General features: G+C 40.2%; 1 protein-coding gene across 2 annotated transcripts; it reads left to right on the forward strand.

The window, feature by feature from the left end:
• The first annotated feature begins 971 nt into the window (after nucleotides 1-971).
• Nucleotides 972-14,933, forward strand: LOC139954508 (nuclear protein MDM1-like). Of its 2 annotated transcripts, none has more exons than XM_071954334.1 (15): nucleotides 972-1,141; nucleotides 1,917-2,031; nucleotides 2,956-3,175; nucleotides 3,850-4,063; nucleotides 4,723-4,860; nucleotides 5,489-5,671; nucleotides 6,166-6,311; nucleotides 7,105-7,273; nucleotides 7,961-8,142; nucleotides 8,510-8,641; nucleotides 8,787-8,950; nucleotides 9,363-9,482; nucleotides 10,281-10,414; nucleotides 11,615-11,927; nucleotides 12,391-14,933. In XM_071954334.1, exons 1-15 carry the CDS (start codon nucleotides 1,124-1,126, stop codon nucleotides 12,699-12,701), a joined length of 2,559 nt encoding a protein of 852 aa, XP_071810435.1. In that variant the 5' UTR covers nucleotides 972-1,123; the 3' UTR covers nucleotides 12,702-14,933. The 2 variants fall into 2 exon arrangements, with proteins under 2 accessions (XP_071810435.1, XP_071810436.1); XM_071954335.1 differs by having other exon boundaries at nucleotides 8,790-8,950.
• Nucleotides 14,934-14,962: the final 29 nt, after the last annotated feature.

The raw sequence follows: 14,962 nt of genomic DNA on the forward strand, positions 1-14,962 counted from the left end.
TCTGACAAGTATTTCACTATTCCCTTTCTCTTCCGCCTGGCCCAATTTATTGGTGTATGCGAAGAATTTCTACTTTTCTAGTATTGAGCATGAGTAGAAAGGATGGAGGGGTTACACGCGTAAAAGCAGCGATTTTCTGCCCGATTCTTTACTTCCCAAGAAGATTCATAAAATTGTACCCCGACATGCCCGATGACAAATTCCATGCTTGCTCTATGATTTTAAACAACCAAGTTTGTTTGTTGTCTTTATACTAAATTTAATCATGGAGGTAGATTTAATCATGGAGAATTCTAGCTCCATGATTTAATACACAAAATTACATAGCTTGACATCCTTGTTTATAAACCGACTTGAAATAATTCTGACTAACGGGGTTGTGGGTAAAGTATTCTTGTAGTCCATGGATAGTAAATTTTTATGTTATCGGGTCCAACTTATGGGCGCTGCCATTTTGTCTGAGTCTAAAGAAATTTGCAATTTATATTAACAAACAAAAAGGTATTTAATAAAACAAAAGTCTACGATAAAACTAATTAACCAAATGATTGTCTTTAGTTTTTAAATTTTGTTTCAAGAACAAAGAAAACAAACTGAAAGTTGTTTGCCCTCTACTGGCAATGGCGGTACTAGTCCTACACTAGTTTTGGGGCAGGGGTCGCATATATAAAATCAAACAAACGTCCAGTCCAAGTATTTTTTAACTAAAAAAGCAGCTATTTTCCCCCAAATACAGAGTCAGTCATTCGTAAAACAAAAATTAATTATAAACAAGGCCTATAACTGGAAGGGGTTAGTATTGCAAAAGGACTGAGTAAACTTTACGTGCTTTTGGCATTCCCACAAAACATATCCGTTCAACACAAACAACAAAAACCAACGGCTGAAGCTGACTGGTTCCCTTCAAACCGCAGAATACTTGGCTTTGAATGGTACAAAGAAAGTAACTGATACCAGTTAAAGAACGCCTGCATGTCAATCAACAACGATCACACACAACAAGAACATCAAAATGACGTCGAATGACCGAAAAACATTAGTTTAAAATAAGTTGATTTGATAAATATGGAAGCTTGTATGTGACAGGCGTGTTTGCGTACAACTCTGAGCTAAGATCTCCACAATGCCTGTGAGAAACAAGGTATGTACGCCGTGTGAAGATCGACCACCGACCCACAAAAAAAATAAAACTTTTTATTTTTGTATACAAACCATGCATATTGATATTGTTGATTTGCTAGTGCAGGCAGTGGGTCGGGTTGCTGTAGCTTTTTCAAATATTAATTCAAGTAAATGTTTGCTACAAATCGCAACATAAAGTTAAACCGTACATACCTTGCCTATAACATAAGTATAATGTATGTCATTGCTGTATATAATTTATACAAATGTATTAACATAATATTACTTTTGAGTTTTGTTTGCTCGTACCCCCATCCATGATAAAATATTGTAAATAATGAATAATAAAAAGTAACCCAGACCATCTCACTTCTCAGACAGAGTCATATAAATATTTAATAACACTATTCATTAATAATGATTTATAAAAAGGAAAGGGGTTTCCGTTAATTTTGTTCTTACAGTTACACTTGCCGGCCGGTCGAGTCGAGTCCCAACACAACAAGTCTTTAGTATGTTAGTATTTAAAAAGTATTATGACTTGTGATGGGCTCTGCAAAAATGAGTCACAAGGGCCAAAGGGGGACAATTGACTTTTGGGGTTTTGTACATGGCTGAAAAGCTAAAAGAGCATACAACAAGCTTGCTTCATTTTGACATATCTTACACACTTGTGAGATGTTTGGTTCAAAAGTTATGACTTTTTGATGCGTCAAAACGAAACCAAGTCCAACCGTTCTCCCAAGAAAGATATGAAGTAAAAACGAAATGCACATTTTGTTTTGTTTTGGAAGGCATTGAGTGAGTATAAAAAGAAGTTCAGATGGCATGAGTCGGTCAAATCCTCCTCCTTCAAACCGTCTCCTGAACAGAAATCATCATTTGCTGGTCTGTCCTCTGCTGATCTTGGTAAGTGAAGTTACTCATACCAAAAGGGCCTCATTTTATAGAGCTGGCTTTAAATTAAAGCACAACAATAAGCTTAGCAAAACAAAATAGTGCTATAAAGGTTACCAGTTTTACAATTTGTGTCTGGTATCCTGCTCATTATTGCTAAGCATGGATTTTATAAATGGTGTTAAATTTCTGCTTTACAGCAGCACTATGAAATCGGGCCCAGGTCTGGAAAAACATGCAAGCTAGGAAGGTCCTGGTCAAAAAGCTTTTGGTCTTGGCATTGGTGGCCCTTCAAAACTCTTCAAAGATTTTCCAAAAGGAAGCACCCTTATGTGAAGTGAAAATGGCCTTGCTCTCTCAAAGATGAAATTCCTGGTTGTCTTACCATGGAGGAAAACACAGGCCTAAAACTTCACTGAGGCAACAGAGCCAAACTTGCCTCTCTACACGCTGTTTATTTCACTGTTTTCTCCAAAGTGCAATGCCCTGTGGGAGTCAAAGTCCTTGATATCCTAAACAGGACTGTTCCAAATGTCCCAAAGGGGTGAAGTCACATTTTTTTTTCTTTTTAGGGGGTTGAATAGTGTTTTTAACAATGCACAAATTTGTACAGACAAACAGACCTACCTAGATCTGAAACCTTAGTTATAAAGTAAACCTCTATCAAAATGCTACTGCTGTGGCCAATAGACCTTTATCACGCTGTCACCGTCTTGGTCATGTTCTCTGTATCCACTGTAATGAATGCTAACATTCATTGCGCAAACATGGCACCAGACTACTATTTCGTCCAGCCTCAGTTTGGTTGCAATGAGTTGGAATGGAGTAGAATCAAGATGGCCACACCGTGATAAAGGTCTATACTCACTGGCTAAGTAGTTTTATGTGTGGACTGTGGATTAGAAAACAGTTTTTTTTTTGTCTGTGGATACACAGGTCAGCAAGAACCACCCCTCCAGCGCAAACGCTACCCTCTACAAAATGACTCAAAGCTGACGTATACAACAAAGCAGATCTTCGGAGATGCGCCTGGATCTGATGATGACCTAACAAAGAGAAAGCCTCGAGCTGGAGGAGGCGGAGTACCAGTGATGGGGCCACCGATGAAGACCTTTAAGATTAGAGGCAACGAGGAGACAGGATCTAAGACACAAAAGTGAGTTCAGCTTCTCTTATTGATGATGTTTTTCTTTTCCTTTGTTTAAATTATTTCATAAAAAGTTAGTACAAAGTTGGTTAAACAGCAGAAACTGTTAATTTGTTCAAGAACCTTGCTTATGGCACCACAGCAAAAGCATGGGATACCGGCAATAGACCGATCCATTAGGCTGTGCCCAATAGACCGATCCTTTAGGCTGTGCCCACGGCGCACGTGCGAACAGGTTAGCCTCTCCAAAGCCATTCTGCACAACTCTGCCGCGCGTAGGATTTTATTTGTCAGAATTTTGGTTGCGCACTGGGTTGTGATTGGTCAATACGCAATGGGGCGGAGCTTAATGGATTGGTCTGTTGCTGTGGGTGCAGTGGTTGTTTTGAGGCCTGATGTATTTAGGTCATTCAGGATCGGTGTGATGTGCTATCTAACATTGGACGGGGTAACAATTCTAGCTGCAACATTTTGAAGGCAAGACAAACAAATCATTTGATTATCAGAAGAGTTTTCTGTTTTCTGAGCCGAAAATTTCAGACACATTTTGGCTGTATTATTGATTTTCTATTAGGTGTATTCCAATGGATTTCACTTATTTTAAGCAAAATGAAAGTGTGACCGTTAAAATATTGCAAATAGAGAATAACTTTCACTCATCTAATTGCGTTTTTTGTTGACAGATTATTGAGGACCAAACCTGACAAAGAGACAATAAAAAACAAGACCTACGCCCCCTCAAGTTTCAAACCTGGAACCATGCCAGCAGAAAAGGAACCTGCGCCAAACCAAACATCCAATGTCAACAACAACAAAGATGTTGTCTCAAGTAACAACAGAGTTGCCAGTGACGTGAATCAAAACGTATCCAAGTCAACGCATAAACATAACACAAAGGTAAGTTTGACCAAGTGTTCATAGTATTTCCCATTCTTTTCTTCTTAATGGGATTGCCTTACATCACTAGCCTGGGACGACCACTTCAAGGTGAGGCCTACACCTAACTAATTTAACTAATTTGGGTGGTTGACCACCAAGGGCACGTCACCACCTTCTCCTGGGGTTGGTACAGGGTTACCCCCTACACAGTCTTTAAGGATGTAGGCATGGGTATAATCCACTAGGAAAATGGCTGGTAGAGCAGAGTGCACTACTAAATTGGGGAATTTAGGCCTATAAGTTTTTGATTTCATTTTGCTGTTAAGGGCTTTGAGTCATGCCAATTCATATTGTGCTATATAAATACTCTTTTCTGGCTCAAAAGTAACGCAGGCTTGTGATCTGGCAGAATTTTTCCTGCGTTCAGGATTGTTCTTGTGTCCGAATGTTGCCTTTGTTTTCTTGATGTTTCTTTAAAAAGTGTTTGTTTGTTGACTGGTGTTTTTTTTTTGTTCCTGCAACCGAATGTTGCTTCGCACTCTTGATGGTTCTTTGAGAAGTGTTTGTTTGTTTACTGGTATTTTGTTTGTTGTTCTTGCAGCCTAACGTTGCTTTGCACCTTTGATGGTTCTTTGAGAAGTGTTTGTTAACTTGTATTTTGCTTGTTAATCTTGCAGCCTAATGTTGCCATGCAGTATCAAGCAGGTATTCGAGAGACGAGGCCCAAATCGGCCAAGTATCTATCGGAGTATCAGAGGAACTTTGAATGGATGAATCCTCACCCCAAGGAATCACCGCTCATGGCTGCTGACCAGGTAGGCTAAGGTCTTGTCCCAATTAGCGGCTAGGTATCTGCGACATCATGTGTTGAAGTGTAGGACATCCTTAGTAATGCCCTTAGCAGCAGTGGTAGTCGTAGCTGTAATTTCCAATTTGGATACAGCCTTATATTAGACTTGCCAAACTACAATGCCCTCAGCAACAGTCGTAGGCGTGGCTCTGTAATCGCCAATTCGGATACAGTCTAACATTAGACTTGCCCCAGAACAATGCCGTTAGCAACAGTCGCAACCGTAGTTATAATCCCCAATTCGGATACAGCAGGTATGCTAATATTAGACTTGCACCAGTACCATGACTACTGAGCAGGTATGTTATCATAGACTTGTTTCAGTCCCACGGCTACTGACAACAGGTGTACAGTTTGTATCGCATAATGGTACCAGGCTTTGCCTATTTAGAGGTTGCTACATACAAAATGTTGCTCGGAACCAAATGATGTAGTCTTTTGGTCTGGTTAAATCCAATTTAAGTGTTCACTTGTGACCAATCGATGTTAATCAAAATCTCACTCGCAAACGGCTTATTATGCTTTTGGTGGTTGTTAAATTGAGAATTATTTGTATAAATTCAGATTTTGAAACAATTTTTCTTGAATTTCAGATGATTCATAAATCCAATGCCAATGTGGCGCCATTCATCCCCGACAAGGTTCCCCGTCAGAGTGAATATAAAATGAAGTTTAAGTCATGGTCACCGGGGAAGCAGCCGGTATCCACACACCAACAGCAGCTAATGGACAATGCTGAGAGAGAGATTAAAGCCAAGTACCGACTGAAAACAAAGGTGAGGTCTGCTGGTCAATTCTTTAAAGAGTTTTGCTACCTTTTGTACGACACGAACATCCACAGATTTACATTAAACACTGAAGATAAGGATGGTGGTAAGCTTCCCTTAAAATATTACTTGCTGAGGTACTGTAGTAAGAAACGAGTAAAACAATGTCGCGAAAATAATTTTCGTCTCGGGGGACACAACATCTTTTCACACATTTAAGACACTTCTGAAAGCCCACTTGTGTCAGGAGGCCTACCATCAATGACCTATTTATTTCTTCTGTGCCTCTGCTATTGAGCAAACCTTTGATTTAGGTGCTTTATAAAACGATTGATTGATTGATTTATTGATTGATTTATTGATTGATTTATTGATTGCTGTCTGCTGGGGCAGACCACAAATGGGACTGTTGTGAATTGCCTGCAAAGTTTTCACTCACATTTTGGTGAGCGTGTGATTACCAAAATCAAACTCAAGTATCTCTTGTCGTTATGATTCCACAGAGCAAGAAGTCTAAACGTTCCAGTTTAACCCCAGACAAGATGAGACCAGCCGGGGTTCCATCAGTGTATGCCCACGATGATCTCCGATTACTGAAATCAGCTGAGAATCCAACTAAACCATTCTTCCCACATTCCACAACTATCAGGTGAAGATACATAGGTTGCAATACGCGTCATCAACCGCCATCTTTGATGTAAAACAATGGAAAAGTGCACGTGTGTACGCAATGCTAGTGACTCTCAGTCAATGGTAGCTCTTCACGCTTGCACAATTCATCAAATGTGGCGGCCGATAACGGCTACTGCTATCCATCTATTGATTCTTGCAGCATTTTCCCTTAAAGGGAAGGTCCACGTTTGATAATAGTGGTCGAGCTGGATAAGAGCATGGAACTCGAGCTCTGGGGTTTCTGTTCAGCAAAGTGTGGGTTTGAGTTCTGGTCATGACACTAGTGTCCCTGTCTGCCCCCGTTACGTTCAAATAGCTTTGACATCATTCTAGGGGCTCACCCCGGTCAGCCCCAGTGCCCTGCTTGTGGAACGGATCACTTGAGAATGGCTCGAGGTGCATGACATCACCACGAGAGGGCAAGTGATTGTGTGTTTAGCTCTTGTCAGGGGATCACCTGAATGAACACCGCAGGGTCAACACAGGGAAGCTAATTGAACACACCCTATAGTTGCTTCTCTCCACCCAGGGGTAATTAGCTACCTTAGATGGTTCTTGCGATTGATTTAGCTTAGTAGCAAATATTTGTTGCACTGGCTGTATACTCCCCATGGAGCTGAGATGATATAAAGTGGTAACAACATAGGCTACTAACAGAATTATTTTCAAATGATAAATCAAAATCAAATGACACAGAGTTGTCGATCGACTCTTTTTGCTTGATCGCATCACATTTGATCATTTTCACAACATTTCTTGAAAATTTTCAGGAGATGGAAGTCAGAGTATGCATCAAACTTCCACGAGCCAGAATTATATCGTTATGAAAATGGTATATGGAAGGGTGCTAACCCCCCTCACGTTGCACCCAAAGATGATAACTCACTGGATAAACAACCGAAAGAGACAAGGGACTCTAGACCAAACTGGTTTGCTGAGGTCAGTATCTTTGGTATTATATGGAAAGTTTTGTGGTAACACCATGTAATGACTATCTCTAATGAGGTTGGGTGGTTCTAAAAAGAACCGTTGGTTTCAACTCCACGTTTCAATCAGTGTGCTCTGATAGTCGTCTGGAGAAAGCTGATCGGAGCATACTGATTTAAACGTTGAGTTGATTCACACCCCAACTCGTTAGAGATAGTCATTACATGGTGTTACCGCAAACCTTTCCGTATCGTAATTTCACCATGCAAAGTTTCAAAACCTACTTATCTTAGGTATTGTCGACTTTGTGACATATGCATCTTTAGGGTGTCATGGCCGAGTGTTTAAGAGCATCGAATTCAAGTTCTGGTAGATTAGCCATCAGAGTGTGGGTTAGAATCCCAGTCATGACACTTGCGTACCTGAACTAGATGCTTTACTAAAATTGCTTCTCTTCATCCAGGGGTATAAATTGGTACCTGCGAGGGTAGATGTTTATTTTGTGTATGAAAAGCCTTCTGAACGTCACAGTTGCCCGGGGTTGTATACTCCCCAGGGAGCTCAGAAAGATTAAGGAATTTTATTGGCCCAATGACAAGGGTTGTAGTGTAAAGCACATTGAGTCAGTTATTGTAAAATGCACTATTTAAGAACTTGCACCATTCTTCCTTGCTGATGGTTCTGTGTTTCCTTCCCTAGGTCTTAGAGCTTCGTCAGAAGGCTGAGGACTATCGTAAGAGAGCACAAGGTACCCACTTCTCTCGAGAACACGTGGCTCAAATCTTAGCCAATCAGGCCAGACTCTGGGATGAAAGCAGTACCACGACGAGTACAGTCAGTTCATTATCGGCGCCCTCTGTTGACACTGGACTCAAAGTCAGGTAGGTAGTCGGAGCTGGAATTTGGAGGGAATGACACAAGTCTACAGGATGTTGGGAACATGGCCCAATTTGGCTCTGCTTACCGTAAGCAAAGAATTGGCACCATATGGAAGCAGGGAATTCTGCGCTTACGTCAAGCGTAATGGACAGGTTAACAGTGAATTTTGGCTTTTTCACACTAAAAGTTTCTAGACACTTTTGAACCTAGCGCAGTATGGCGCTTGATTGTAAGCTGAGAATGGTGATCGTTAGGGCAGAACTCGACAGTAATCAGAGCCGTGAAATTGGACTCTGATCATTGTATCAGTCTTGTTGATGGGGAACATTGTACATTGAGACACTCAACAAATGAATTTCATTTCCACAGGAAACCTAATGACAAACCACAGCCTGTAAGTCAACCAGGGGATTCCCCACCTGTCAGGAGACGTTTAGCTTGGCCATTAAATGGGAGAAATGACAACAAAGAATCCCAACCAGCAGCTGACGATGAATCAAGGTAAAGTCTTGTTGTTATCAATAGCAGTTTGAGGCAGTTTGAATTCTTTATCATAAATTTTTAAGTTTTAATCTAGATGCTATCCTTCAAATACGATCGCCAGTCTGTAATATTACTACAAATTTACAACAATTTCATTTTCAAGTAGCATTGGCAGTATTCCAACCCCAGAGGGCTACAAGGGCTCAGTGACCCCAAGCTCGGACGAGGTTGACCTCATTGAGGAACAGGGGAGGCTACCCACACCGAGGTTGCGAGATGAGGGGGTGTCAAAAAGGCATCATTTGGACCGCACCACTCCAGCCACAGGTAACATTTCTTTCCTCTTATTTGCAAGAATTGGTTCATTGGAAAAAGCAAACTTGTGGTGTCATGTGGCCTAGCCGTTCAGAGCACCAGACTCAAACTCTGATGTTTCTAATCAGTAGAATGTGGGGGGGGGGGGAGGGGGGAGTCCCGGTCTTGACAATTGTGTCCTTAAGCGAGACACTTAACCCTTTTTCTTCGTCATTCGGATTGGAGGTAAAGCCGTTGATTTTGTGTTTCGTAATACATTCAAAAAATACCTGTTCACTTAGAATCGATAAGAGAAGGGGGGTTTGTCCCTGTGTTTCAAACACTTCCAAAAAACCTGTCTAGAAGTAAATGAGAAACACTTTAAGATGCCTGTAGATAATATGCTATATAAAAACCCATTACTATTAATTTTTTAATACAACAGGAGGAGCCATCTTAACATCACCTCAACCAAAGCGAAGTTCAGCGATACCGGACGAACCTTCACCTGTAACCACTCACCAACACCAAGCTGTGGATCCATTGAAGAAAACAAGCCAACAAGGTTTGTCTAATAATAGAGTTATGGACAACAATTTTCTTTGCAGTTTAAAGCTAGTGTTAGGGTCAGTGTTTGACAACTTTACCCTTTAATCACTGCGGTGTACTGCGGCCGAGCAGTCTCGGGCGTTGGACTCAAGTTCTGTAATTTACAGAATGTGGGTTCGAATCCTGGCCTGGTCACTCGTGACACTTGAGTCCTCGAGTAAGGTACTTTATCATAATTGCTTCTCACCAACCAGTAGAAATGGGTATTGTCAAGAGACGGGGAGTAACCTGCCATGGACTGGCATCCTGTCCAGGGGGAATAGAAATATTGTCAAGTGTTTTTTTGCCAAGGAAACCTGATATAAACATCAGCCTGATGAGCCATATTGGCTTGGGACAGACTTTACTTTATTTGAGTCACTGGCTGCCTGAAATCGTATTAGATTAAAATAAAAAAATAAAAAACACTTTGTATCTTGGACTCAAAGTCATGTAGGACATCTGGGCTCAAATTTGGAGGGAACATTCACAAGTTTTTACTTGACTAGAGTTGTTTTCACAAGACTAGAATTTAGCCTTTCAGAAAGGCTCAAGTAGAATTTATAGGGTTTTGCGCGCGAGGATCCTGTGAAAGACCCTTGAGATCTAAGTCTACAAGATGCAGCCCAATCGAGGAGTTACCGCCACAAAATTCAATCCTTCTTTTGAATGCTGTGATAAAATGAAATAATTTTGAATTAGACAGATTAACCTATGAAGATTCTGTGTAACGTGATCCTCTTAATAAGAGAGAAATATTTGTTTTTCATTACAGACCACAGAAGAAACATAATCCCTTCTGAAATCACTCGAGGGTTTGCCTACGATAGCGACGAAGATTCCGACGATGAACGTTCAGTTACTCCAAGGGTCACCTCACCTCCACCTCAAGTTGACATGAAAACAAGGGTAAGCTTCAAAAGAATTAAACTGTTTCTGTGACATCACTCTAATGATAAAAGTAGATAATTTTATCGAACCTACACTTAACTGTACACTCGATACAAACTAAAATGATAGATCAAATTGAAATGACTTTCTTTCCAAATCGAAAGATAACATGATATGCAAAACACAGCTGAAAACATGTTATTGTTTCAATTTCCAAAAACACTTGTAAAAAACATAAATGTAAACTGATCAAAACATGGTACTCTATAATGTTGCAAGCACTTTAAAAATGTGCTTCGACGTTTTGCAAAGTACAAAGGTGACCAAATGTCTTTGACAAAGTACAATTTGCTGCATATAGGGAGCCTTCATGTAGTAGTGTCATGGCTGAGTGGTTAAGAGCACTGGATTCAAGCTCTGGTGTTTCTGAACAGCAGAGTGTGAGTTCGAGTCCCAGTCATGTCACTTGTGTTCTTGAGCAACATACTTTACCATAACTGTTTTGTCTTCATCCTTGTTATTATTAATTTTTGTATATATAATTTTGTAACTGTCAGCGTCAGGGTTTTTGTTTCTGTTGGCTTCATTTAACAGTTAAGGCAATTTGGAAACATATTTTAAAAACTACTTGATTATGCTTAAAAGGTTAACCGGTTAAACAGCCTGTAGCAGCCCTTACAGTATTTTCCTTTGTCCCATAAAACACGTCTAGGCGGCCCTCAAACATTATTTTCATTACGTCACGCCATGTGCGTTTCTATAACCCGGGTATATAAAGCTCGACTGCACACGCACTCACTCTCGCACTTCGTATTTCTACCACTGAGCAGGCACAGCAAACCAACCTACCAGTTGTATGTATATTGTCCGTTAAAACAGTAATCGCTTTTACAACCAACTATCGTATTCCATTCGACTCTTATTTCACATTACTTTTTCTAATACTCTTGTTGCTGTGGTGTGCTATTTGGCAGTAGTATACAGCTAATAGGCACACTGCAGCTGCAAGCCTATTAGTTTATTCCTACAAGTTAAGTACCTTATTATTTTTGCTGGCACAAGTATTGCCCCCTTTTTGTATATATACAAGCAGGTGAAGCAGCCAAGCTCGAAATACTTTCCGTAACTTCATTTAGTTATAAAACATTCCAACACGCTGCTTAAAGCCCAACCTCAATCTTGCAAATGGTAACCTTCATCCTGTATTCCTCTTCTCAGATACTGAACAATCTCCAGGGGTCTCCCACAGCGGGCATCACAACAAGGGACCCCTTCCCCCTCCGAGATAACACAGCTAAGCCCCCTCCATTCACACGCCATTCCAACAACTACTTTGAGACCAGTCCAACCATGCCAGTCATGCCCAAGAAGATCGAACCACCCCGAACGTGGGCAGGTCCCCTGAGGGGTGCTGGAGGGAATGCAGAGGAGGCTGATGAGAGCGGTGATGAAGAAGTGACTGCTACAGCGTCTTCAGAAGCTGTGGGTGGTGACAAGAGGCCTGATGCAGTTAAGAGTCAGACGGCTAAAGGTAACGGATATAGAGTTTTTTGGACTGAGCTAAGGTTATGCTTTTTTTTTTGGGGGGGGGGGGTGTTTCGTGGCCGTGCGGATAAGAGCACCGAGCTCAAGCTCTTGTGTTTCTGTTCAGCAGAGTGTGGGTTCAAGTCCCAGTCTTAACACTGGTCTCCCTGTAAGTGCTTCTCTCCACTCAGGGGTAACAAACACAAATTTTACTAGAGCGTGACTTAAACCTGCAACCTGCAGATTCTGCCCCGATATGGCAAACTTTGTACAAACTTCTTTTTGATAGTACCCTCTTTTGAATCATCCTACATCAGCCCATGTTATTTTCCCATATAGGGGACAGATTTTTCTAGGACACCGGCACTCAATCATCCGAGCTATGTAGCCCCAATTTTGGGGTCTCCCTATTTTTAGTAAAATTATTATTATTATAAAGCAGCATTGATATTCTTTTTTATTTTATGTAGGTCCACTGAACAGGCCTAACTCTGGCAGCATGTACGGTCGGCCGATGACTGCGCACCCCCAGACAAGACAAGAAGCCGGGACCAGCCACACTCAGACGGAAGGTACTACCAGGAGGAGAAACAACGAAGCCGGGAATGTCCCGTCCCTCCTGCCCCAAGCCGATCCCACGACACCGCAGTGGAGGTCTCCCGTCAGAGACAGCGACGAGTTATCGTTATCGACGATGTCCATCGCATCCAGCAGCTCTCTTGCCTCGGAGGTCCTAGTGAGGGCACGTAAGAGGAGAGACGACTTCTGGGGCAAGAAGTAACTCTCAAGAAGCTTGGGTACTTGAATCCAGGAAGCAGAAAGTATTATGATGTTAAACCTAGCTTTAAAAAAGGTTGCAGTGAACAGTGGTTGCCCTGGGGGCAGGGGTCGGAGGTAAAAACCAAATTAATTTGAATACTGTCAATGGAGGGTTTAATCACTGCCAAGGGTACAAGTGTCAGATTTGTAAATTGAGAGTTTTGTTGCAGCCTGGTCCATACATCCTGCGAATGCTGATGCAATATGAAATTTGACGTCACAAATTCGCGATGAATAATTTGCAACAGTTGAGCAGTGCCCAACTCCTGCGAAACATTCCCTGCGAAAACAGCCCTGTGACGTCAAGATTCCATTCGCATTCGCAGGAAGTATGGACTGGACTTTATGCTGTTAAACCTAGCTTTAAACCAGGGCCCAATTTCATAGAGCTGCTAAGCACACAAAATATGCTTAGCATGAAATTTTGGCCTTGATGAAAACGGGATTGCCAACCAAATTTCTACATGAATTTCAGGATAAGCCCACAACAACTGAATACCAGTAACAAGCAATATGCAACAAGTGGAAATTTGGTTGGTCATCCTGTTTTTATCGAAGAAGAAATTTCATGCTGAGCAAATTGTTGTGCTTAGCAGCTCTATGAAATTGGGCCCAGGTCACAGTGAACATTACATCACTAGAGAGTTTTTGATGTTGTCCGTATGATCCGAGTAAGACTGTGGTCTTGTGTACATCATTTGTGATTTAACAAAGATCATATTTGAACTATCGTTTGTTTGGGAGTGACTTGTTCGGACACAGTAGATGCACAATTTCTCAATCAAACCTTAATAGTTGTGAGGTTTACAGTAGCGCCATGTTTAAATATCTTTGTTGAGAAGTGTTGGGTTCTGAGAAGAACCACTTGTTGACAACTCTTTGATAGTTTAGTCAATCTTACTTAACTTTCTTGTAGCTATGATGTTACTGAAATACAATGTGGCGGTGTGACATGATTTTAACATTCCATGAACCCTTTATTGTAAAAGAAATTTTTGTGAAGTGATTTTTTATGAAAGAAATTCAAGGTTTTTAACAAGGTGCATATAAAGAGATTTTATCTTGGTTTAAATGATAATATTCCAAAAAGTTTTTTTTAAATTCCTTATCATTTAAAACCAAATAGATCTCCCCATAAAAATTTGATTTAAGTAAAATAGATTTTATTTGTGCTTCAATACAATTTAAGACCAATGTCAGGTTGGTAATGGTGTACAGCTTTATTTATGGCGGTCGTCTTGTTTTTGTTTAAGTGCTTGAGAAGAGATTTTGTCTAGGTTTTAACGATTATTCCAAAATGTTTTAACATTCTTTATCTTTTAAAACCAAATGGATCTCCCGATGAATATTTTTCATGTGATTTGAAACCAAACTTTTATTTAAAGACGAAGGTGAGATGCAGAGCTTCAATATTGCCGCCTATCTTTTATTCTTTCAATTCAAATCAATTCTGTCCAACCATAATGAGGCTTGGAGGGAATTAATCTGGTCCCTTTATTCTGTATGAGAATCTGTATTGCTGCACAGGGTACAAGCCAATCAGGGTTAAGTTTGATAAAGGTTCTGTTTGAACAAAGCCACAAGGAATGTTTTTCTGGTCTAACAAAAAACAATCAAAAAAGTTGTTATGGTTAACAAACATTTTCTTTAGAATTCCCTTATTGTATGATATTTTACATGCCTAGAACTGCCTTGGTGTTGTAGCATCTTTTTTATCATAAACTCTGTTTTTAAGCCCATTTATTTAAAACAAAAAATGTAAATAGATTGTAGAGTTTTGTTTTTACTTTCATTTCTGTTCTTTTGGAATACTGTAAAGATTTGTTGTTTTTCGTTACCGTGAATTTATGTACATAAAATGTAAAAAAAATCTTCTGACGTCTTACAGTGGAAAACTGGAATTTTTGAAAAAGAAACAACCTTTCCCAAGTTTTAAGAAACGTATTCTGATGCATGAATTTTTGTACATAAATAGGAATAGATGATAGCAATTTTTTTATAAGAATACATCATCAGGGACTTTTGAATAATAATTCAGCAGCTTTTGAGAACAAACTAACTTAACTATCTTTGAGAGAATGTGGTTATTTTATGTGACTTCAGGCGTGCATCTTATAATCTGTGTGCATTTGTTTCAAGAACCAGTAAAATGTCATAACTGTATGATTATAGTCGAGTTATTGTAGCTCAATTGTAAGGAAATATAAATGACATTTTGTGTGA

Source organism: Asterias amurensis, chromosome 2 (assembly GCF_032118995.1).
Source record: "Asterias amurensis chromosome 2, ASM3211899v1".
Classification (NCBI taxonomy): domain Eukaryota; kingdom Metazoa; phylum Echinodermata; class Asteroidea; order Forcipulatida; family Asteriidae; genus Asterias; species Asterias amurensis.